The following is a 26,579-nucleotide window of genomic DNA, read 5'->3' on the forward strand; positions in this document are numbered from 1 at the left end:
ACCTTAGTATTTCGAGATGTTCACCAGTTTCGGCAATGTTAAAAAGAGGGACGAAAGATACCAGAGGGAGAGTCAAACTCATAAATCGAAAATAAACTGACAACGCCATGGCTTAAAATGAAAAAGGCAAGCAGACAAACAAAAACTAGGGGTGATCTCATGTGCTCCGGAAGGGTAAGCAGATCTAAGAAGCAATCACGGATTTAATATCTAGACAGTAATTTTTATCAAAAATTCACTTTGGGATAGATGTAACATATTTCAATAACCAGCATCCTAACGCCTGCCACTTCTGTAACTTTTGGACTAACATAAATCGTATTATTTGGCTATCAATGTAAATATTAATATGATTAAATACCAAACTTCGAGGAAAACTCTAAATGGAAAGTCCCTCAGGAAATGACAAAATCAGAAGCTCAAACACATTAAACGAATGTAATGTGAACCCGTTCCCTTTTCCTCAATTTTGGCATCACCAAATGAGACGTTTACAATAATTTGAACTACGATAAACAACAAGGCAGTTGTCAAATTTGAAGCAGGGTTTGCTAACTTTTCTAGATCTGCTTACTATTCCGTAACACCTTATACAACCCTCGTTTTTTAGTGTTATTAGTATTTTGTCGTTTTGCACTTTTTGTCGCGGTGTTGTCGGCTTTTCAACAGTGAATTTTGATTGAATGTAAAGTATCTTCAGCCGTGCCTTTTTGGAAGAAAAAGAAATATAAAAATTATAAATATCAATCAAATATATACTAAGTGGATCATTATATCATTAGAAAAATAAATATTCTGTATAAGTAAGTGAAAATATTTTAAAATTTACAGGAAAGCGAAGTACCATTTCCAAAACAACACATCAGTATGTCAGCAAGAGGTAAATGTTGTTGAATAAGTCATACAATAGATTCGTAATGTAAAAATAAAATTGAGAATGGAAATGGGGAATGTGCCAAAGAGACAACAACCCGACCATAGAAAAAACAACAGCAGAAGGTCACCAACAGGTCTTCAATGTAGCGAGAAATTCCCGCACCCGGAGGCGTCCTTCAACTGGCCCCTAAACAAATATATACTAGTTCAGTGACAATGAACGCCATACTTATTTCCAAATTGTACACAAGAAACTAAAATTAAAATAACACAAGACTAACAAAGGCCAGAGGTTCCTGACTTGGGACAGGCGCAAAAATGCGGCGGGGTTAAACATGTTTGTGAGATCTCAACCCCCCCCCCTATACCTCTAGCCAATGTAGAAAAGTAAACGCATAACAATACGCACATTCAAATTCAGTTCAAGAGAAGTCCGAGTCTGGTGTCAGAAGATGTAACCAAAGAAAATAAACAAAATGACAATAATACATAAATAACAACAGACTACTGGCAGTTAACTGACATGCCAGCTCCAGACTTCAATTAAACTGACTGAAAGATTATGATTTCATCATATGAAAATCAGGCACTATCCTTCACGTTAGAGGTTTAGTATCATACCATCATAACATATATGAAAAGAACATAACCCGTGTCATGCCAACAACTGGTTTTTGAATAAATGTGTTTAGTTCCGATGCAAAGTCCCTATAAGTGAATCAATATTAACGCCAAAATATGCAATCTTTAATGACCTGACAACAGTATCGTAACTATATCCCTTCTTAATAAGTCTATTCAAAGAACATTTATAACATTTATAACAAAACAGTTTACGAAAAACAAATATGACAGACTTGAACTAACGACAACCACTCGACACATAAAGAATGTGGCCGGATTAAACATTTTTTTGAGTGTTTAACCCTTTCCCTTACCTGGACAGTGATGTAACAACATTAGAACAAGTTTTAAAAATCAGTTAAAAAAACCTAACTTATCATCAGATTGATACAAATAGAAATGCATCCAACAAAAACACAAAATAAAAGGTGATGTAGACGGGTACTTATACATTAAAAACATATATATAATTCATGTAAACACTTTTTTTTATGATGAAATAGTATGGCCACCTGTAATCAAAGCCAAATTCTATTATGTAATTTATTGATATTGTTTGTCCAATTACCTCATTTCAATGGAATAGTTCAGTTTTTTCATTACATCTTTATGTTCTTTCACTTCAGATATTTCTTCATCAGCAGCTACACCAACCAATCATAGATATTCGGCAGAATCGAATCCTAATATTGTACAGGTACGATCTGTATACAATTTTACTTGATTTTACCTTTTAAGGCATCTCATTCTGCAGATGTAACGTTACCTTGTGAACCAGCTAGATACTAAAAAAGCCTGATACATTTTATTTTCATAAACATTGAAATTTTTTGGAAGCCTCAGTTGAATTCAGTCGCAACATGTCTATGTGCTTCTTGACACACGAAATGAGTAATTTTCTATCTCTTAGAAGTCTGCATATAAGGGGGCTGTTATGCAGCTATCTCATTGTGTCTACTTTTGTTTCAAAATAATAGATAATCTGAAAGAACAGAAGTAAGGTTTCGAACAGCAGTATAATACTGTTGTCTTTAATTATTCGGTTTTACTTTAAGATTAAAGTGAAGTTGATAGAACACCCGTTTACCATATACGTTGCTATCAAGCGAGATGACAACATTCATTTCGTTCCATCGATAGAACCCGAGTCTTGTGTATTAGTGTCGATCAGCCGTATACTCACATGATACCCAAAATTTAAGTGCCAATACGAAGAAATTGGTACCATCAGAAATACATCAGACTCTGTTACTCTCGTATTTAAGAGAGGAATAAAGATAGCTTGCATTCTCTGTATAGCAGTATAATCTAATAGTTTTAAGTACGGAGAGTCTCGAGGACAATTCCCTGTAAGAAACAATTACCTAGCCTTATTGTCTATAATATTTTTAACGGACAATAACGATGTTAGTCATCAATCATGCTGATTAATTATTCCACATTTAATAGAATGAATTCAGTCAAGCGTACTCGATGAATGACCCCACCTACAACGATTTTGACACATATAAGAAATCGGTGAGTAGTCAGAAATTGTATCTTTGTTGCTTGTAGACTGCCGCATTAATAAAGCATTAGGATAGCATCGGGGAAAATGCAATTTAAGATATGTTCCTGTGGCTTTCAGAATTTAATGGATATTTCAATATCATATATTTGCTTTCTTCTTATACATGTTATTAGGAAATTATGAACGATTCTTAATGAAATAAGAAAGGCTTAATAATTTACTCAGCTTTGATAAAATGAAATTGATTTAAAAAAATCATTGATAATTTACTCGGAAAAGATAAACAAAAGAAAAAAGGAAAAAAAATGCTAAAGGTGTAATACAACCAAATATTAGTACGTCACAGACGGTTGTATACAACAAAAAGAGTCGAAAAAAGTCTTTCCTTGAATATGACCAGTGTAGGAAATTAATCCTGCATTTAATTGTAGTAAAACATGTCTAGGTCATGAACATATATCTTGGGTGTTTCAAACCACCATTATTTTTTTCATTTGGTGTTTTTACAGAATATTTTGGAAACTTGATTTTGCATGATTACTAAAGCTTGTACACAGGTAATAAATAGGTGAACATTTGATTTGTTGACTTACAGTGTCAGATGGTTATTTTCTTATATACAATGAAATATTATGTGAAATTTGGTCTATATTACTGGACAGAATAAAACTTTACTCATGACAAGTGTTTTCTTATTTAAAACAAAGATAAATTCCGAAGAACAATTTGCAAATTTAATAAAGATCGAAAGGGGAAAATTGATGGTGATATTACACCTAATTAGTTTATTTCACATATACCTTAAAAGTTTAAATAGTTTAAGTAGTCACAACAATTTTAAAACACTCTCACAACAAGTTTAGCGTTCATAAAGTTTACTTAGGCTATTAATTTTTTGCCAAGGTCTCAAATTGATTTTTCAAAATAATTAACAAAAAATGTACCGAATCATTTATAGATGTTTTTTTGTTTTGTTCGGCGAACATCAAATGTGCAAATATTTGAAAAAAGTAAAATCACAAAAATACTAAACTTAGAGGAAAATCAATTCGGAAAGTCCATAATCACATGGCAAAATCAAATAACAAAACGCATCAAAAACGAATGGACAAGTGAAAATATTGATATGTACATGGTGCACTGATTTTAAACAAGATAGAAGACTACACGTGTATACATTAAAAGTTGGTCAATTAAAAACATTGAAATATACTTTCAATTTTTTCTGCTCTTTTCGGGATTTTATTTTATATTTTATATTTTATCAGAATCTTTTTGTAAAAAGCTTTTCAAAATTGAACTACAATAGGCTATACATGGTAAAACATAGGCATTATAAAAGTGTTGGCTTATATGTATATGCTAACGTTCTTTATGTTTATATTAAAGACATATTGTGATGACATAAACTTTCATTTACGATTGACATATTCTTACAAGCTCAAAGTTTCCTCTATGTCATTTCCAAGCTAGTTAAAAGAACAAATATTTTCGACACATGTTTCGTTGATAATAATACGTCATTCTGATTTCTTTAGTCTTCTTATCATGAAAATGCAATGTTGAATGCAGTGTTGGAGCAAAGACAATAATCATATGTTTTTCGATTTAACACATTTTCAACAACGGTATTTTAAAATACTGCATATAAATAGTGATGGTATAAACCATATTTTTAAATATTAAGAAATGAAAATCAAGTGAGAAGTTTTGTAGGTCCTGTACTGGTCCGGAGCAAATATAAAGAAGTACAAAGATATATTTTTTTTATCTGACAGACTAATATCTTGAAGTGTCTTGGGTCATTTTATCAATTTGCATTTTTACGTCAACATGGTCAAAAGGACACGACTTTTGGTTGTCAATTTGCTATCTCTATTATTTTGTTTGTCTTACAATTGCTAAATATCTAATTTCAGAATCCGTTCCAGACGACAAACAAAATACCAGGTAAATCAATATATAAACAAAGCAGTGGCACATATGTGTTAAGTATAGATTTTAGCACATGTAAATTATAGATAAAAAAAAATACGTTGTCCATATTTAAATTTCCTAGAGAATTTCGATACCATTAAGTTTCACTTTTTTAGTAAATCAAATGAGAAAATTTTGATGGCACATTTGATCAAGAATGTCAAAAAGTTTTCAATATCAACCATTACAATTGGAATATTTGTATATAGAAATTAAAAATCATCAGCACTTACATGGGACAAAGGCTTCGACTTGGGACAGGCGCAAAAATGCTTAAACATGTTTTGTGAGATCCAAATCCTCCCCTAGATCTAGACAATACAGATTAATTAAACACATAGCAATACGCACAGTTTAATTCAGTTTGAAAGATATATATGAATATGTGTGTATAACAAACTCGAAATGCTTAGCTTTGTTCTAAAGTATAAGTAAAAATCTGCATGTAAAGGGAATTTAGGATTCGTACTACTAGTATATGTCTTGCTACTACACCTACAATTTTAAACGTGTATGACCAGATTAAGTTTAAAATATGTAACATAGTTGCATTTATGTATTTTTAGGTAGTTTTTCACAATCTGTTCCGAATATTGCAATAGCTTCAAGAATAGACACTTGTTACGAATGCCGAAATCAAAAACGTGGTGGCATTTTTTCTTCTAAAAAGAAAGTATCACGGTCATGCACTCTGGACGGTTTCTTTTATATCACAGATGGGAATGAAGTGTCCTTAATGAAAGAAGTTCTCGATCAGAATGGAAAGGTAGGGAATGGTTATAACGTCTTAAAGTCTGGTTCAATGGTAAAATATTCTATACATTACTAGATTAAGAAAGACGTTGTTAAATGTATGTAACCACAATCACTTAATAATCTTGATCACAGACTGGCAAAGAAAAAAAATCCAATAATTATTGGTACTTTTGTACAGATTCTTTATCCTCCACATATTTTGATGATTTCAAAGATGCACAGCTCATTTAACTGTTTGATAAACGACGCAAGGTTTTAATTTCCAGTTGTGTCCGTGTTTGTTAGTCTGCATACAACAAATTAGTGAGTGGTGTATTTCATTTAAACGTGCAAAGAAACAATTAAAAGTGTCGTAGGAAAACTAGAAATGCCACATGGATTATTAAAGAAGGACTCACAAAAATATGGCAACAAGAAAAAAGCCGACCAACTGTCAACAGACGGAGTGACAGAACCGAAAGACAATAATAAAGTACCATTGAAACACGATTTATTTCAGATAATTAAACAACATTTTTCTTACACCTTAATACCTCACTGTACTTTTTTCCATCTCCAATATTGCTAACATGCATTTACATGTCATATTAATGTTCCTTTGTTACCAGTCTTGTTATTAACAACGTGTTACCAGCTTTGTTAAAGATCAAACAAGGGCAAAGAAAAACACATCAGAAATATCTTGAGCATTTTCTTTTAAGTTCTCGTTAATGTTTTTGTTCTAGATTTTTTTGTTTAGAGGAATAACATGAATTAAGCGGTATAATACCGATTTCAATTAGGTTGGCACTTGTTCTTGGAACAACTAAAACCATGTACTCTCGAGATCAAAAAGTGAGGGAAGACTTAAAACATTTACGTTTGTTGAACATAGAATTTAAATGGGATTTAAAAGTATAAATTTTTACAGTATAAATCAGCTAAGTCAAATCTTTGTCCTACTTTTAGTAAAACTATATAATTTGCAAATTTGAAACGACAGTCAAGCTGTATCATTCAAATAACACCCATACCCCTACGCACGCTATTAATAAGTGGATTATTTATTTATTCACTCCTATTTTAAGATAAGTATTGACTCATTACTACATGTAATTAATACAAAGGTATGATACTTATTGTATTGTGCACAACAATGATTCTTCGTCATGTTCTGTAATAGACCAAACGCTTAATTTATAACTAAACATGTTATAACATAACTTAAATGTCCATTGGTCCGGGTGTAATTTAATTGAAATATTTCAATATTGCACATATTTTGTTATACACAATATCACTATAATATACCCATTCTTTTGTGGATAGTTGTCTCATTGGCAATCATACCACATCTTCTTTTTCATATTGTATTGTATTGTATAATGCGATATTATAAAGATATGTGTTTATGTTAATTCCTTATATTTCAGTTGGGAAACTGGTTTATTACTCCAACTGTTAACCAGCCGGGATATGCCAATTGTTTATATTTAAAAACCAAGCGGGAAGTAACTAGTTTTCCGATCGCAATCAACAAAAAGAAAAAGATGTTTTTAGATTTTAACCTGAAGAAGGTATTATTTTTATTCATATCAATTTGTTCTGAAAAATGTATCCATTCGTTTGATATGTTTTAGCTTTTGATTTTTTCATTTGATTTGGATCTTTCTGTTTTGCATTTTCCTCTGAGTTCAATATTTTTGGGATTTTACTTTTAATAACATCATATACTATATATATATATACTATAATATAGAATATTATAGACCATTGATTTCATCTAATGAACAAAAAACTATTTAAATTAGATACAGTAACTGCAGTTTTATTATGTCCTTTCCTTTAATATGCATGTTCATCGCCAATTAACTTACTTGTAATGTGTAATTCAGATGGCGAAATTGTATTAAAGCTAAAAAAAACTTTTCTTTTCTTAATATGAAAAAATAGTAATTAAGCACATCATAGATAAAAAGGTGATTTATTAAATAAGAAAAAGCGGGCAAAAATAGAAATAACTACTTGAACGATTTTAACATAATTGATTCAATTAATTATATGTTAAATTGTTCGGACGCATGAAACTATTAAACGTGTTGTTTTCATTTTTTTTTCTTCAAGCAAATAAAGCATTACATATTCTGAATATATATATATTGGCATCCATTCTAACAAGTTATTTCCAGAAATAAATTTATGAAAGCCGGCAAAAATATTAATTATGGATACAACTCTTTCATTTAAAATGTCACTCGTTCGCTTCAAAGTTCACTAATGAGTAAATTCACAATTATGTATCAATAAATGGGGAGAATATAGGCTTTAGTGATCTTAATTAGACGTCAACCTGTAAGACATCGAAATTTTCATTTGCGCATTTGGAACTAGTTAGAAAACCAAAACAACTACAAATTTGAAGAGCATTAGGGATTCAAAATTCCAAAAGTTGTGTCTTATACGACTAAGGTTATATTTGCCTTGGATAAGAAAGTCCTTAGTATTTCGAATATTTTTTTGCAAACAGTAAATTTATAAAAATCACCATATAATTGATGTTAAACATGTTCAACCTTTTTTTTTAAATTTGAAGTTTTATATGACTTTTAAATCTTTGCATAAAATAAACATACCCGCTTCGAATAACAAAGCGAACGGTTAACATTCAGATAGAACAGATATTTAATAACATGCTGCCATTCAGGTTTTATTGTAAAATGTTCGCTTTGATAGTTTATCATTTTAATGATTTGTATGGGTTGTGGTTGACATATCGTCAAGCATTCTGTTTTTATACGTTTTTAAAAGACCGGCTCAGGGTGTAAATCAAGTAAAAAATTACCCGATATGGACCATCCAACCATTCAATTTGATAATCATATTAATCATCTGTATTTCAATATTTTAGAGTTTTCCATGTTTGTGCCAGTTAGTGGAGTTTTACAAATCAACACATTTACCATCAGTTAATATCAATCTTGGACAACCACTTCCAAGTAATGCTTTCCCAGATATGAACTTTGGAGCTGATAGCAGTGGAGTTTTACTACAACAATACCATGGAGTGAAATTATAATCATTGATATATGCATTTATCAAAAAAAGTAAAATTGAGAATGGAAATGGGGAATGTGCCAAAGAGACAACAACCCGACCATAGAAAAAAACAACAGCAGAAGGTCACCAAAAGGTCTTCAATGTAGCGAGAAATTCCCGCACCCGGAGGCGTCCTTCAACTGGCCCCTAAACAAATATATACTAGTTCAGTGATAATGAACGCCATACTAATTTCCAAATTGTACACAAGAAACTAAAATTAAAATAATACAAGACTAACAAAGGCCAGAGGATCCTGACTTGGGACAGGCGCAAAAATGCGGCGGGGTTAAACATGTTTGTGAGATCTCAACCCTCCCCCTATACCTCTAGCCAATGTAGAAAAGTAAACGCATAACAATACACACATTAAAATTCAGTTCAAGAGAAGTCCGAGTCTGATGTTAGAAGATGTAACCAAAGAAAATAAACAAAATGACAATAATACATAAATAACAACAGACTACTAGCAGTTAACTGACATGCCAGCTCCAGACTTCAATTAAACTGACCGAAAGATTATGATTTCATCATATGAACATCAGACACAATCCTTCCCGTTAGGGGTTTAGTATCATACCATCATAACATATATGAGAAGAACATAACCCGTGTCATGCCAACAACTGGTTTTTGAGTGTTTGATTATTTGTGTGTCTTTTAGATCAATAGTAAATAAAGCCGACACTGTCACTACAAGTGTATGTTCATTGAAACTTTTATTCTTTAAAGGGATAAGTATTAACTAGAATAAATTTCAATGCAAACGAATGTTTTCCCAACATATTTATATTGTAGTTTCATAACATTTTTGTGTTACATGACCCATCTCCTTTCAAGACATTTGTAGATATCAACGGAAATGTTAAGATATGAAGACATTTTTGCAAATCATTTTCTGTATCAACGGTTAACAGCACTCTCAATACTACATTCAAGATGAGAGAACAGCTTAGCCTGTTTCTATCAAGTGGTCTTTTTTTCTTCATACACAAACATTTACTTTCGGATATAAGTATTTATTGCTAGTATTAAATAAGAAGAAATAAATAACTAGTAGATGCGGACTTAATCATCTTCTAACAACAATAATGATAGTTATTTAATAAAAGATTTTAACTTTGAGTTCACCCAGTGTGTTTATTGCATTTATTTGTATTTATATTTTATTAGACTGTCAGTACATTAAAAGATAAAACCAGTGAATTTGTTTTTCTCCAAATATGTTACTTTCTAGCCGTGTAGATCTTACGTATAGAAAATTGATTTTATCTGACCGTCTTTTCGCAGCTGAAATCGAATGAGAACATATAACATTCAAACAATACAAAGCAACATGTTTCATTGATTCGGCAATTATACTTATTAAACTCGGTTTTAACACAACTTGATTTCAATTTCCACTTTCGAACTTTTTTTTTTCGTTCGATCTTTAAATACTAGTTGCAAGGAAATAATAAATCAAAGATACCAGCCTTACAATGATCTCCGGATGATAAAATGAACGCAAAGACATGATCAGTATACAGATACTGAACAAATCGTGCTACAGAATGATGAACAATGAAAAGTCAAGTTATTTCCTTTATATCTCGCTTATGATCATAAGTTTTTATTTTAACTTTCTCAGCGAAAGTCGTTCTTCAATGCAGACATGATTATATATGTTCAAAAATTAAGAGCCGACACAAAGGGGCAAACACAAAACCCGTCATTGAAAAAGAAACAATCCTTAACCATAAGAAACAAAAACAATACACTACACTGTAAACTCAAAATTGACAATCATAAACCCCATAAAACATGTGAGATGAACTCATTTGCTCTGAAAGTTAAGTCATGTTTGATTGTGACCTGTTGAAAAATCTATGATAGTCGACTCCGTTGTTGTCATAATCTCAGAAGAGAGGATTGGATTGTGAATGTGACAAATGGAACATATTCGTAGTAATCACTGAAAGATACTTCACACCAGTCAACCAAATTATAATGGCGCCTGTAAATTAATGCAACAGTATCTTAACGATGTTTAACAAATTTCAATAATATATTAAGAAGACAAATAAAAAAAAAAAAAAAAAACCGGAGGGAATCACATGAACTTCAAAAGTAGCGAGATTGGTTGCGTTGACATTGAAAACTGCTATTCAAACATGACCCGCCTTGCAAGTATACACTCAACATAACAGAATAGAAAATAGTGCACACTCGGAACATTACAGATTATGGGCAACTATTACGGAATCTAAAGATATCAGACTGAAAAAAGATTTTGGTAGTGAGTTGAGACACAGACATATAGAGTGGGTCAACTAATTTATAATGGTGACCGTAAATAAAGGCAATAGAAGTATACCGCTATCCAATAGTCATAAATCGATTTACTATTAACTGATCTAAATCTGGGTCACAAACGTAAACTGAGAGAAACACGTCAACTATAAGAGGAATAAAACGGAACAACAGAAACACTGAACTGTAACAAACACATGCAGACGCCAACATTCATAGAACCGGACTATTTGATAACAACTGCCAATATAGAAAGTAGTTTTAGTAATTTAAGTAATGAAGAAAAGTTTTTATTTATGTTTTATGATGATAGAGTTTGTTATTTTACAGCCAAAATCTGCCATGAAGTACTTTTTAAGAGAAAGTGTATTTTATACTCGTAATAAGTGTTTATAATGTTGTCTGTTTTCTTTTGTATATAATTGTTTTTAACAGTATGGTGTTTTACGCTAAGATATATTGATATATGTAATAGATGTAATATAAATGTATTTTAATCTGTGTTTTTACAGTCTCTCATAACTCTTTTTAGAGTGGCTCTTTTATAAATTGTTAATATTATATTGTGTTGTATATCAAATGTTTTAAAGAGGTGAGACTCTAATAAATTATTTGTTTGTTTGTTTGTTTGTTTTGCCATATTCAAAACTTGGTAGTTTTATTGGCTAGCCAAACATCCCGCTTATATCGCAATGTAAAAGTATCGCTATAATATCAACATTACGTAACAGGAATACAGTATAAATAAAACTTTTGCAGTATCGATAATATTGTTGGTGCAGTTTTTGTGTGCGAACCACACACCTGTTAATGCAATCCGCATATTGTGAACACGAACGAGCGTAATGTATCAAATAAGAATGCAAACACTTAACAATTGGGCAAAAGGTTTGTTACTGCTGTGAAATGGGGAGTTGACAATTGGAAAGTTGAAGTCATCACGCCTATCATAGATTCTAGTTTGAAGTCGTTTATCTGAGAAAATCAAGATATGAAAAAAGTAAAACATAAAAAATACCGAAATCCAAGGAAAATTCAAATCGGAAAGGCTCAATTATCAAATGGCAAAATAAAAAGCTCAAAAAATCAAACGAAAGGAATACAACTGTAGTATCCTGACTTGGTTCAACAGGTAAAGGGATTTCCTTTATGCAGAAAATTGTGGATTAAACCTGATTTTGTAGCTAGCTAAACCTCTCACTTGTAGACAGTCGGAAAAAAATCCATAATGATGACAACAATGTGTGAATAAAAATTAACACACACATTAAGTAAAAATGTTAAAAATGGGGATACATCAGTCTACATTGGGCTTCTTGTTTCGGAATCATCCTTAACCTCATGTTCACTGGAATATATGAGATGAATTTTAAAGTGCTCACTAAATGTGGATTAAGTCCTAGTCTCTGTAAGAATCAGTCAATTTATAAAAACTTCAAAACTTGACCGAAAAATCCTTATATTGAAGGTATTTCTGCGTGTCTGGTAATTTAAGAAATATTTAGATACATTTTGGATAGAATGATAGCAAATTACGAAGTTAAATGTTATTTTCTAGTGCATTTCAACAAAAACATATCTTGAATTACCAGAACAGGGAAAGGAAACGAATTTTATATTCATGCACCATTATCCATTCTAAACTTAAATTAATGTCGAGTTGAGCGGGTTTTTATGTGTCATGTTTTCATCACTGCCTGATTGTTAAGCAGACTGGCACTTAATGAGAGACCGGCCAGCGTTTCACAAAAAATCGTACGATCTACGTTTAATATGGTTGAATCGCCATAGGCTGCAATGATGAACAAAAACCCATACCTTATAGTATGCTGTAAAAGGCCCCGACATAAAAAAAAAAGGTAATAAAATTCAAACAAGAGGACTAACGACCTAATGCATGTAGAAAATCATACTAGTAAACAAAAACAAATACGACAGACAGCGACCATGATATTGACTACGACTGTACGCCAGACATTTATCAATGTGGTATGTAGTATGTTAAACAGTCTTTTTTATAACGATTGAAAGAGGGATGTTTTAAAACTGTCTGACTGTTCAGAGTCAAATTGGATCTGTTGTTGCCAGTGTAAAGGAAATTGACAAGTTCGTGTAATCTTGCTTAATTGATCTTAATTGAAGTATAGTATTTTTGTCAGGTGTGATAAATCATGAATTGATAGGCCTCTTTAATGAAGGGAAGTAAAACACACATTTACCTCCTTATACTGATTGCTTCATTAACTTCATCGTTGTTCTCTCTCTCTCTCTCTCTCTCTCTCTCTCTCTCTCTCTCTCTCTCTCTCTCTCTCATTTGGAATCAAAACTGACTGTCATTTGCATGTGTCTGTAGATTCAAGTTCGTTAGCTGTTGGGGGTTTCAACTGTGTTGATTGGTTATTGTGTAGCATCATTTTCTACAATAGTTTCATTAGCACCACAAGGGTTTTCATTTTATCTCATTCGTGCTCTCGTGCATCTACATTAAATTGATGATGTGTATCAGAGAGGTCATTTTTCCATACAATCATTTTGTTAATTACCTTCCTTACCCAAGATTGACAAACTCAGTCATTAGGGCAATTGTTAATACTGTGGCCGTCGCTAAACATAAGAGCACTTTTTGAACGACTAGTTGCCATTGGTTGACAACGATAAATTGGCACTGTATTTGCCTATCAGTATAGAAACTCGTCATAGATTCCAGTATTAAAAATTGTGTATGCCAGACGCATATTCTGTCTATAAAAGACTAAACTAATCCCCTTTTCCACCGTGTCAGCTAAAACACAGATATAATAGCCATAGTTGTGTGGCTTTTATATATCTATTATATCTATGGTTAAAATGGCATCCCTATTTCTTTCTTTTTTTGGGGGAGAATGTCAGTCATGTTCCATTTATCCATGGGCATTGATTGAAATGTCTTAATTCAAGCCGGCAAAATAGCATATGTCTATAGAGGTGGTTATTTTACCGGCACCATCACTATACAGTAAACTTGTTATTTTGCCTTTGACCGTTATTTGAAAAGAGGGTTGGTATTTACTATTGAAAAGTTCTATGAAAATGTGCACTATCTACATTAAACAATCAAACAATTACTGATATACCAGTATTTAAATAAGAAAGCATTTAACTATATTTGAGATACATGTAATCGTTTCAAAACACATATATCAGTCAAAGTGAAAATAAGAATTTATAACAAGTTGAAGAAACAAACTTAATTTTGAGCATCCATGTGTTGCAATGTAATCATATTAAAACAAGTAGTTGAAATTATTTCTATCATCAGTCAGTCTATACATGTATGCATTAGATAAATAAAATATCAGATTTTTAAAACTGTATGTTATATCAGGGGCGGATGCAGGAATTTTCGAAGGGGGGGGTGCTAACCCAGGGCACCCAGGGCAAAGGGGGGGGGGTGCAAAACATATGTCCCGATACAAATGCATTGATCGGCAAAAATAAAGGGGGGGGGGTGCGCACCCCCGGAACCCCCCCTGGATCCGCCACTGTATATAAAAAAAAACACGTTAAAAATCTCATTGTATCAAAAATTTTGTTAAAATATTATACAATATGACAAAGTCAATCACATACATGAGCTTAAGAAATCAAAAATGTTTAGATTAAACCTACTTTTGAAATAATGGTCAGTTCTTTGAATTGCATATATATGTAAACAAAAAAGTTAATCCGGCATTTCTAAAGAAATATGCTATTTTGCCGGCTTGAAATAAAGCGCACTAGCTACGAGATACACATCACTTGGAAATTAGAATTATGTTTTTGTTTGTTCAATCATTAATTATAGTGAAATAGTGAAATGATAATTCGCTATTGTTAGCCACCAGTGTGGTTCAATTTTGTCAAAATAAGCTAAGAAACATCGATGATGAATTATTCACTTGCAAGTGAATAATTTGACCTCATTGAATCCGTATTCATGTGAACTTCAATTCAACCCCTTAGTAAGAGATGGATTATGCATGTGTTAGGCTATTAAAAGAAAATAATGTCAGCATGGAAAGTGAAACAAGGGTAAATCATACGATTTACTGATTCGATCTTATTCAAAGAATCCGGCATTCTAACACAGCCTGTAACATGTGTATAAATCAAATTGAAATCAAATCAAATTGAAATCAAACAAATGTAAAAAATAAATCAATTTGCACGAGGTCCTTGTATCTTTTTATATTTATGTTTATGTTTATATCGTGTTGTGTGACCGTCGGCTGATGACCACTCATGACTCTCAATAGTTATTTAGATGGCGTCTAGACTAAAATTAACACGAAACGAAGCTACATATTATCGAGACCATGCCCTGTATCTTGTTTATTTTAGACTTTTTATAATTTGGATAAATGTTTTACATTGTTATAAATCTAATATATCACTTTGAGACAAATCGATGAACATGAATTTGACAGCTATATATCTAGTATTTTTGAATTTTCGTTTGGTTTGGTTTGGTTTGGGTCATTGCGTTTTTCTCACGGTTGTAAAAATACAAAAGATATGTAAAATAAAATCAGGGATAACAATAATATAAGCACGTGATTGCAACCGACAACTATGTAATAGTTTTGAAGTGCGTTGTTGTTCATCCTATTTTTTAGGGTCCTAATCACACCTCTAGGTTGGATCACATGATCAAGAAATGTCAGATTCGATGCAATGACATGTAGAAGTAGAAGTTCCTAGGGACAGTTGCAGCGGAATTAAGTCTTACGTATGATATTTTAGCACCAGCAATTTCTATAATATTCGTTTATTTTTATCTATTGGACACTCGATTTGCGAACAATATGAAAAATGTTGCAGGGAAAAGGGATATGGTTAATCCAATATTTAGACTTCTTTAAAAAAAAATGTAAACATGGTAAAGGAAGATCCTTATACATAATTATGCATGAGTATTATCCCAATATATAATGTGCAAAATCAGAGTTTTCAATGCAATACTTTATGAATGTAAATCAATCTCTTATTTGGGGCAATTTCCCCATGAGTGCACGGGGAAATTAATACAATTTGTACAAGCCTGTTTAGACTATAATTGCATGCATAGGTGTCCACTCCCCCAAATTCAGTAGGAGATATTTATCTATTTCCAAAATTCCAGGAACATTCCCTGATGTGGTCATTTCTTATGTAAGAGTTTAAATCTCCCTTTATTATAGAGCTTTTGAATTCATATGGCTAAGTTGAAAGGTTTACTGGTAAATGATATTTGCAATTGGTAAAATAAGTTCAAACTGAATTTAGTAGTGAACTTGGAGATGATACAATTTGCTACAAAATGTTACTAATATTTGGTAAACAAAATGCAAATGTGCCTTCCTATGTTATTGAAACATCTGAAAGTGTGCAAAAGGCTTCTAAATCAGCTGCTGTTATGTTACTAAAACAATCTAAAATCTATCTAAAAAATAAAAATGAAATATGGAACGTGCATTTATTTTGTTATTACAAATAACAGTAAGTGGCCTATAAAATGGCAAAAAACATTTATTGGACAGTAAATATCCCTCTTAAACATTTTTGTTGTTGGGAGATTGCCACTTTGTGCATGTTCTGAGGTTTTTAAAAGTGACACGCACAATTCATATAATGTTTTGCATTTCTTTACAGTTGTAGTAATTACGAAACTCAGAATTTATATTTTGAAAAGCATTTTATTATTGTATTTTCTAATTTCATCTCATTTTTTTGATAAATAAAAGATAAAGGAGTATGTTAGATAAGGTCCTAAAAGGGCCTCCTTTTTTAGCGTAAATTTCAAATTCGGATTTATTGACCAATATCACGATAAATTATAGCTAATACATTGACTAGATAGGATATAAGCCATTTTGTTGAAAATTTTACGTCTCTGCGTTTCATTATGACGTCACAAGTTGTGATCATATTGATTTTTCACGAAAAAATCAATGAAAATGGGTAAATTTCCAAAGATAATTTGACAGGAAACACAGAGCGCATACGTCGACAACAAAGATCTTTTAAAATAATGTTTGTGAAGACATTTAACATGTCTTATTTGAATATTAAGCTTGTCGACGCCTGCGCTCTATGTTTCCTGGTCCTTTAGTTGGTTGAAATCCAGCTGATTTTGTCAAATTTCACCAAAATCCCTTATCTTGACCTTTTTGGGATGTAAAAATCAACGTGTTAGAATTAAACTTTGACAAAAACAGCTCTGTTTAACTTTCTCACATGTCTCGAAGGCAACTTAAAACAATTATTGCCTTGTAACCATGAACTTTATAATTGGGGCCAAATATGGCGCTTACCGAACTGACTCCTTTGTGGAAAAATTTCAGAATTTTCGTATTGATGAGACAAAATCCCTATATACTCTTGAAAACTTAAAGCAAAAGAACATACATGTACCACCTTACCTTTTTTGAATGTCTTTTATCAAGGTTTTTCTTCTCATTGTAATGTTCAGCTGTATTTGACAAAACCTTTCTGAAATTAGGGTCTTAAATGCACTTTAACTTCATATTTTAATTGACCTTTGATTTGAACATAACTGATGAGTCTATTGTAGGAACAGTATTTGTTATATTAAAGTGTCCAATAAAGTAATTTGTTGATAGTCATGATATTACTTTGAACATGCACAAGTGTAGCATTGTCAACATTCAACAAAGCATTTTGCTCTCACTGGTGTTAGAAGTCTTGAAATTACACAAGGTGTCAGCTTCTGTTTCATAGTATAGCTCTAAATAAACTTGTCATACATGTAGATACTAAGTTAAAAAATTGTATGCCAGATGACCCTCAAATAAAAACATTAAAAATCAAGCTCCATTGACAAGTCTTTTGTAGAGGGGTGGGATTGTGTACTGTTAAAATGCTTTCTTCTCAATAAGTTGCTTTAATTTACAGCTTATGATGAAGTAAAGGAACATTGACCAACCAAGAATGTCTATTCCTGTAGTTCCAGGGGCAACAGCTGGCTCTGTAGGCTCTGTAGGATCACCACAGAGAAATGTTGGTGTTGCACAATCTCCAAGAACTCTTACACAACCACAGGAAACAAAGATAGTACAGGATATTCTAGGTATGACATTACTTATATATATACAATATGTGAAAGTGCTGAATAGATGCTTTCCACCATCTACAATTTTAAAAGTATGCATTTGGGATAAAAAAAGTGTCAATGTCAAATAATAATGTTTTTTACAAGCTACTGTAATGACCAACTAGCTGAGAGCTTTAGAGCCCACATGGTAACAGTCTGAAGGCAGACATGGCATCCTTTCCAGACACATTATATGTATCATAACCTTGCCATTGAAAGTGGAAGATATTTAAAAGTGCTCAGAGATCAAAGAATTTGTGAATACTGTAAAAGTGGCAAAATTGAAAATGAACAGTACATGCTGCTACACTGCAGAGGTTACTCCAGTATTAGAGAGACTTTTATATTAAAAATGTTCAAAATTACAGGAAAAAATATAACCACATTGTGTGATAAAAATAAAATAAATCTTATACTTAATAATACATCTTATACGGCACTAAAATTATCTTCCTCTTTCGTAACAAATTGTTTAAATGCAAGAAGTAATCTATTGCAATAGATTTTCATTATACCTTTAATCTTTTATTCACATATAAATATAATTGTTTGTATTTTACTACCATGTATTGCAAATTGTTTATCCATTCGGTCATTACCATTTATTATAAATGCGTTTGTGCCAATAAAATATTGTCTATTGTCTATTGTCTATGTAATCTGAATCAGAGTAAACTAATTGTAATTATGAATTACACGTACTCGCTTTGTTTATTTATAATTGAACTAGCTATGTTCATAGTAAAGTAGTAGAAAAAAGCAGGTTCAAAGTCTTTGGTTATATATAAGATGGGATTGGCAGCATATTCATTATCTTCTACATTTGTCGAAAGTACACCTAATTCAGATGATTATCCAGGATTTTGAATAAAAGGAGAGTTGAAAGGGGGGGGGGGGAGTGCAAACAAGGCATGTTAGGAGAGGGACTTGTAAGAGGTCTATGCAATAGTTTGCATTAAATATATGTAGCTTTATTTTGGGAGTCCAATTTTTGGGTAAAGATTGCATGAAATGCACTGAAAACCCTATGTTACTGACTTGATATCTTAATCTTCCAAGGCTTATAATTATCACTACCTTTTTGATACACAAAATATAGTGCATTGATCCTAACATTCTATACATCCTATCCATGAACATTTTCAGAAATGTATCATTATGATATATGCTCAGATATTCAAATCACAAAATAATGTTACAGTACCTGTCAAGAAAATTGCATATATTTTGCAAGGCACAGCTAGGAATCTGATATCTGTTCTAAAAATATAATTGATGTCATTGTTAAAGTCATCTTTAAAATTTGAATTTATCTCCCATTGTCCAGAATTATAGTTGAATGAATCAACTACAACCAATTCTTTATTGACAATGTTATATTTAATTTTACTTCCCACTGATAAATTAACCCAATCTTTACCCTTATGTGCTTACAAGCACTTTGATTACAAGAGTGTTTAGAGGCGTTCTCTGACATAACATGTAAATAATAAACACTTTTATGAAATGATGTAAGGTTCTCAGGGATTGGTAAGCCAAATTTTAAGCAAATTCATCAACACAAATAATTTGAATGTATCCTATTAAAAATTGTGAGATTCATGGTTTGAATTCTTGTGTATTTTTTCAGATTGTATTAACGAGATGAAGTCGGAATTTGAAGATAGTAAGATACCTATTGATGATGATAATCAACAATTGCAAAGTTTTTGTGCTAAGTTGGAGTATCTGTTTCAGAGCAATATGAAAGGTATCTTGTTATGTTAGATCAGGCTGATTCCTTGTTGAATTTGAAAAGACTGGAACTAGTGTTTTAATTCTTTCCTGCAGCATCTGTAGACTGGGTAGCTGCTAAATTATACACATTGAAATATAGTTCCAAACACTTCTTATGCTTATGCTAATATGCACAAATGAAATGTTGAAAATTGAGGTTATATCTTAAGAGCAGTTTATTGAAGTATGAATTTCATTAATTTAGTTTTGTCAATTTGCTAGCTAATTTTGACCTTTTTTTTTATTAAGTAAGAGTGCCGATACAAAAACAGTAGGATTGACATCTATCATAATTCAAGAAACAATTAGATAAAAATGTGAAGTTTTTAAAAAAATCTTTGTTTCTAGAGCCTTTCACTATTGAATATTTATTTTGTAATTTCTGTAGTTTCAATACAACTTGAAGTTGATTATCTGTTCCTTCTATTGTTGAATAGATTGATTGATCTAAGAAAATATAATGTCATAAGAAATAATGGTGTATTTTTTTTGTCTGGGTTATTTATGAAGGTATGAATGCCCTTTACGGTAAGGCGTCAAACAGTAAATTTAGCTACTGTTAGCGTCTAACTGGTTAAAATTTTACCTTCATTTGTCAAAATTCTCTTTCAAGATTCGTCAGAGGTCTCAAATAATTATTGATACCATAAAGTGTTTTATTTTTGAAAAAAAATTAACATGATTCATCTTGACAAAAGTAATTTTATTGTCATACACCAAAAATTACTGTTACCGTCATTTGGCAAGATTTTTTACTGTTACATGTATTCCTTATTAAGGCACCCCCATATATATACAAACTGCACAAGTGTACCAGGATGCAACTTTAATTCTTACTGTAAGGTAAGTACCTGTTTTTACATTTGATCAAACATATCATTTCTGAGTTTGTTTGATATTTTTCAGAAAAGAAGAACTTGCTCGGAAGAAAAAAAGATTACTGGGATTATTTTTGTAACTGTCTAGGAAAAACAAAAGGCATTAGTGATGGAATACGATTTGTCAAGAGTGTATCAGAGGTCAGGACATTTCCCCTAATTAAACACTTGATTACATTTCAAAATATCATTGGGGATATTGATTCATGGTTTTCATTCTGTAAAATCTGTCAACTGTTTATATTTTAAGTAAAAAAAAATGTTTTTCTATATATTTTTTCAAGATATTTGCATCTCACATCAGAGACAACATCCTCTTTCTTTTCATAAATAAATGACCATATATGAATAAGAAGAGATTTGGGTAAAAATAGAAAGCCTGAAACTTTATGCAGAAAATTTAAACTCTGTGACAAATGTAAAGTTCCCTAACAAATCCTTAAATAAAATGATAATGATTTAAAAGATTTATTGTATATTTGAAGAAATTACAATGTTTGTTTGCAAAGAAAGTTTAGTTCTAAAAAAGATTAATTCTTAATGTTAATTTCCCCAGTAGGTAATAAACTGTTAAATGAAGGCTCTTCAAGGCTCTTGCACTTTCTTATTTTTCATCTTGTTTAAATTTTTTTAATTTCAGTACAAGACATCTCTTGGCAAAGGAAGAGCATTCTTAAGGTTTTGTTTAGTGCACAATAGAATGGCTGATAGTTTACAGGCCTGCATCATCAATGGAAAAACAACAAGGTTTATATATATATCAAATATGACCACACAAAATACTGCACATTAATCACAACCTTTATTAAATGCAAAATAAGTCTCTTAATATATAAATGTAACTGTAATAGAAAGGAAATTTTATTGTAGCAACTTTTTTGCCAAGAATATGACATGCATATTAGAACTTCTCCCATTTCAGAAAGAGAAATACTAAGAGTTTTTTACAGTCCGTATTGCTGGCAAACACAATAGTTAGTTGAAAAAATCTTGCAGTTTATATTGGAAAGTAACAATAATTGACAGAATTGCATCAGTTGTTCATACCATGTGTAGTTGTAAAGGGAAATAAACAAGAATTGTTCATCCCTATTCAGCTTCAAGGTCATGTGACAGAAATTATTGTTGTGAATATTGCTGTCAATTTATGTCTACCGTTCATTGTTTGTTTAAATTTTGGAATCTTTTCAATGAAGCCATCAGTCAGGTTAGAACAAACATTTTGGCAGTCATTTTAAGGGTAAATAGGATATTTAGTATAAAAAAAATTATAATTATCCCTACATAAAATTGAGAATGGAAATGGGGAATGTGTCAAAGAGACAACAACCCAACCATAGAAAAAACAACAGCAGAAGGTCACCAACAGGTCTTCAATGTAGCGAGAAATTCACGCACCCGGAGGCGTCCCTCAGCTGGCCCCTAAACAAATATATACTAGTTCAGTGATAATGAACGCCATACTAATTTCCAAATTGTACACAAGAAACTAAAATTAAAATAATACAAGACTAACAAAGGCCAGAGGCTCCTGACTTGGGACAGGCACAAAAATGCGGCGGGGTTAAACATGTTTATGAGATCTCAACCCTCCTCCTATACCTCCAGCCAATGTAGAAAAGTAAACGCATAACAATACGCACATCTAAAATTCAGTTCAAGAGAAGTCCGAGTCTGATGTCAGAAGATGTAACCAAAGAAAATAAACAAAATGACAATAATACATAAATAACAACAGACTACTAGCAGTTAACTGACATGCCAGCTCCAGACTTCAACTAAACTGATTGAAAGATTATGATTTCATCATATGAATATCAGGCACAATCCCATTAGGGGTTAAGTATCATACCATCATAACATATATGAGAAGAACATAACCCGTGTCATGCCAATAACTGGTTTTGTACAGTTCATATATTTTCTTTATGAACTGTAATAATGATTTTTTTTCATTGCAGTGAATGGTTCTATCCCCAGTCAATATGGTTACACCAAGATAGGAATAGTGTATTAATCAGTGCTTTATATGATTTAAGTGGACTGCAGTTTGACCTTGCTTCAAGTGGATATGACCTTGACAATGCATGGCCATCTTTTGCAAAGTAAAGTATTTTGAATTTTCTGATTACTTTTGAAAAATAAGATGTAAGGTCATGAACTCTACAAACTATAATTAAGGTACACTACAACTTTGTTCTTGTTTGGCTTTATAAATATTTTGATATGCGCGTCACTGATGAGTCTTATGTAGACGAAACGCGCGTCTGGGGTACTAAATTATAATCCTGGTACCTTTGATAACTAACTAAAAGATACCAGATTTTTAAATGATTATTGATACTGTAAATGATCTGCAGTGAGTTGTTTGGTGAGTAGGTACAGTGAATATGACAAAAATTTCATATTATGTCAAAGTTTGAAAAAAAATGTGATATGAGAACTAAAGAGCAACAACTGAACAGGGTGATATATGTGCAGGCAAGTGTAATAAACTATTGATTTAGTACAAGACATTTATTTGTTATTATTATTTTCTAGGAAGAGTCTTGGGTCACATCACACTTGGAATATGCCATCGAGGACATCAAGTATGAGTAGTTTAATCAGTATTCCTGGGCAGGTAAACTTATTTAAACTGAAAATCAAATTACCTGTAAGAGCTTTTCTAAACATAAATGTTATATGTGATAGTCATACAATCACATTTTTGCAGGAAAGCATGAAAGGGTAACGTTTTACTGCTTTTAAAACAAAGCAACAAAATATATGGTTTGAATACTGTGAAAGTACTTTTATTCGTGGGGTACCAATTTTCGTGGTTTTCGTGGATGACTTTATCCACGAATTTAAGTGTTCAACGAAATAAAACAACCATTGTCCAAATCAAGACATGAAAAGATCCCCATGTAGGTTTGACTACTGATATGATCTATAGAATATATTGAATAATGCCAAATCTGAGAATACTTTTAATAGCAACCACAGACCTACAACTGCATGCAGGATTATACCCATTTAATCCTTAATAACCTAAACTTTACAACTTTTGATCTTTTAATTCTCACAAAAAATATTTTCGATCGATGAAAGTCAGATTTCCGGTATACATATGCTTGTATGATAAATTGTTCATTTTGTATCCTAATAGTTCTCGTACATATGGGAAATAATAATTTAATGCTTGGCTTGATTTTGATAAGAATTATTTTACAATTCAGGAACGTTTATAGCATTTGTTTATGTTACTGTTTTCTTTAGGGGACATGTTTATGGCCTGATTAACACCTTTGATGGTCTTAATTCTGTTGATTACTTTATCTTGGGTTAATTAATATTGTCACTATTTACAAGGGTCAATGTTTACTTTGCAATTTCTTTCAATCCAGACTATTTGTAACCTTCTATTCTAGAAGCTATAATTTTTCAATTATATTTTTAGAAAACTAAAATCCACGAATTTAAAAACCCACGAACATGTAAATATTGCTCAAACCACGACAATTAATACCCACGAATTAAAGTACTTTCACAGTAGTTACAGACACCAAAACATTTTTAAAACTTCCTACTAACGTTACATATTGTTATAAGGAGTTGTTCCACTATAAAAAGTAAGAATAACTTAAGATTTTTAATCTAGATTATTTACTTTAGTCAAAAATGAAAAAAATACAAAAATGTGCAATAGCACAATGATACAATGAAATACATGAACCAACGACGACTGGAATAGAGACTCCTGACTTGGGACAGGCACATTAGATCAAATTTGGTTAAACCCACCATTTTCTTTGGAAAATGTCTGTACCAAGTCAGGAATATGACAGTTTTTTTACCCCATTCATTTTTCCCCTTTTTGAATTTACCTTCGAGTTCTGTATTGTTGTTATAATTTTATGGCTCATGTTTTACTTATTAATATAGCAGGATGCATCACTGCACAGATTTAACTTATCTACAACACCTGTTGACATGGATGATTCTAGTCACATGAGTCCAGGATCACACATATCAGAGAGGATGCATTCATGTGTGACAGACAACACAGAGACACATAAACAAGAATTAGAAGTTTTACAACAACAACTGAATGAGGTTAAAGACAGAAACCAACAAATAACAAAGGAACACCAAGAACTTAATCAGAGGTGTATATTCAGAAACGTGTAGTATATGAATTTCTTTAATTTCATTTAAACATTTTAGCCTGGAAAGGGGTAAGGGCAGCAACATCCAATATAAAACAACTTGATTTAAAAACATTATCTTATTTGATGAATTTCCTTTTTTATCAGTGTGTTGTTGCACATTTATTCAAAAGGAAGGGATCATTTTGTGTCATACTTCAGGTTGAAGGTCATGTGATAGAAAAGGATAGTTGTAAATATCAATGTCAATTTCACACAATTTGCTGTTCAATGCTTGTTAAATTCTGGAAAATCTTTAGGAGCCATTAGTCCTATTAATACAAAAATTTTGGTTGTCATTGTTATAGAGTGCTTATTTTGAAATTTATATTTGATATTCTGGCAAAATGATGTCATATCTTTTGAAGGGCTGTATCACTGGCAATCATACCACATTCTTATTTGTCCCTCGCATATCACGTTGCACATTGTACTACTGGAAATCCTTCTGTGTGTCAATTAGTCTGTCCAGTTTATCAACCCCTGATTTTTGTCGAGCCTGCAACTTTTGTTGCAGAAAGCTCGACATAGGGATAGTGAGCCGCCGTGTTAGCTAACTTCTTAAAAGGTTTATATTTTAGAAGGTGAAAGACCTGGATGCTTCATACTATGTATATAGGTGCCTCATGTTACGAAGTTTCCGTCAGTCACATGTCCAATGTCCTTGACCTCATTTTCATGGTTCAGTGACCACTTAAAAAAAAAGTTCAGAATTTTTGTAATGTTGAATTCTCTCTTATTATAAGTAATAGGATAACGATATTTGGTATGTGCATACCTTGCAAGGTCCTCATGCCCGTCAGACAGTTTTCACTTGACCTCAACCTCATTTCATGGATCAGTGAACAAGGTTAAGTTTTAGTGGTCAAGTCCATATCTCAGATACTATAAGCAATAGGGCTAGTATATTTGGTGTATGGAAGGACTGGAAGGTGTACATGTCCAACTGGCAGGTGTCATCTGACCTTGACCTCATTTTCATGGTTCAGTGGTTAGAGTTAAGTTTACTGTGTTTTGGTCTGTTTTTCTCATACTTTATGCAATAGGTCTACTATATTTGTTGTATGGAATGATTGTAAGGTGTACATGTCTAGCGGGCAAATGTCATCTAACCTTGACCTCATTTTCTAAAAAAGTTCATCGGAAGATACCCAGAACTTGTTGATAAATATTCGGTATCAACTTCACAAATAATACAAGATGGTCTTGAAGTATAGATTTTGCGTACTGACATTGGTTATCATCTTAATAACGTGTAATAGTATTATTTTATTTGTCTTTATTAATATTACTTGTACTGTTAAGTCAGTTTTTTTAGATATTCTTTTGAAGTGACTCTGTGGTTATGTAAAACATCATACTTTGAACGACAAAATTATTTCATTTATTTATATTACTTTTACTTATGGATCTTGACATACTATGAATGACAAAACTATTTTATTCAATAATACTACTTTTTCTGTTAAGTCTGTTTTCTTATGATATACATTTGACGTGAAACTGTACTTATG

General features: G+C 31.8%; 2 protein-coding genes across 5 annotated transcripts in view; both read left to right on the forward strand.

The window, feature by feature from the left end:
• LOC143063683 (uncharacterized) overlaps positions 1–9,943 on the forward strand; it is a 31,605-nt gene extending 21,662 nt beyond the window's left edge. The window contains exons 7-13 of one of the 2 annotated variants that reach the window (XM_076235996.1): positions 832–880; positions 2,127–2,197; positions 2,950–3,018; positions 4,930–4,960; positions 5,554–5,753; positions 7,156–7,299; positions 8,631–9,943. In XM_076235996.1, coding sequence (XP_076092111.1) covers positions 832–880; positions 2,127–2,197; positions 2,950–3,018; positions 4,930–4,960; positions 5,554–5,753; positions 7,156–7,299; positions 8,631–8,798 — 732 coding nt within the window. In that variant the 3' untranslated portion in view covers positions 8,799–9,943. The remainder of the gene's footprint in view (positions 1–831; positions 881–2,126; positions 2,198–2,949; positions 3,019–4,929; positions 4,961–5,553; positions 5,754–7,155; positions 7,300–8,630) is intronic. The other variant, XM_076235997.1, reaches the window with a different exon arrangement.
• An 8,084-nt stretch (positions 9,944–18,027) lies between these two features.
• LOC143063684 (uncharacterized) overlaps positions 18,028–26,579 on the forward strand; it is a 50,411-nt gene continuing 41,859 nt past the window's right edge. For 2 of the 3 annotated variants that reach the window (XM_076235999.1, XM_076236001.1), the window contains exons 1-7: positions 18,028–18,197; positions 19,852–19,971; positions 20,904–21,016; positions 21,516–21,622; positions 22,837–22,980; positions 23,417–23,498; positions 24,803–25,026. In XM_076235999.1, coding sequence (XP_076092114.1) covers positions 18,059–18,197; positions 19,852–19,971; positions 20,904–21,016; positions 21,516–21,622; positions 22,837–22,980; positions 23,417–23,498; positions 24,803–25,026 — 929 coding nt within the window. In that variant the 5' untranslated portion in view covers positions 18,028–18,058. The remainder of the gene's footprint in view (positions 18,198–19,851; positions 19,972–20,903; positions 21,017–21,515; positions 21,623–22,836; positions 22,981–23,416; positions 23,499–24,802; positions 25,027–26,579) is intronic. The other variant, XM_076236000.1, reaches the window with a different exon arrangement.

This window comes from Mytilus galloprovincialis, chromosome 2, assembly GCF_965363235.1.
Source record: "Mytilus galloprovincialis chromosome 2, xbMytGall1.hap1.1, whole genome shotgun sequence".
NCBI lineage: Eukaryota > Metazoa > Mollusca > Bivalvia > Mytilida > Mytilidae > Mytilus > Mytilus galloprovincialis.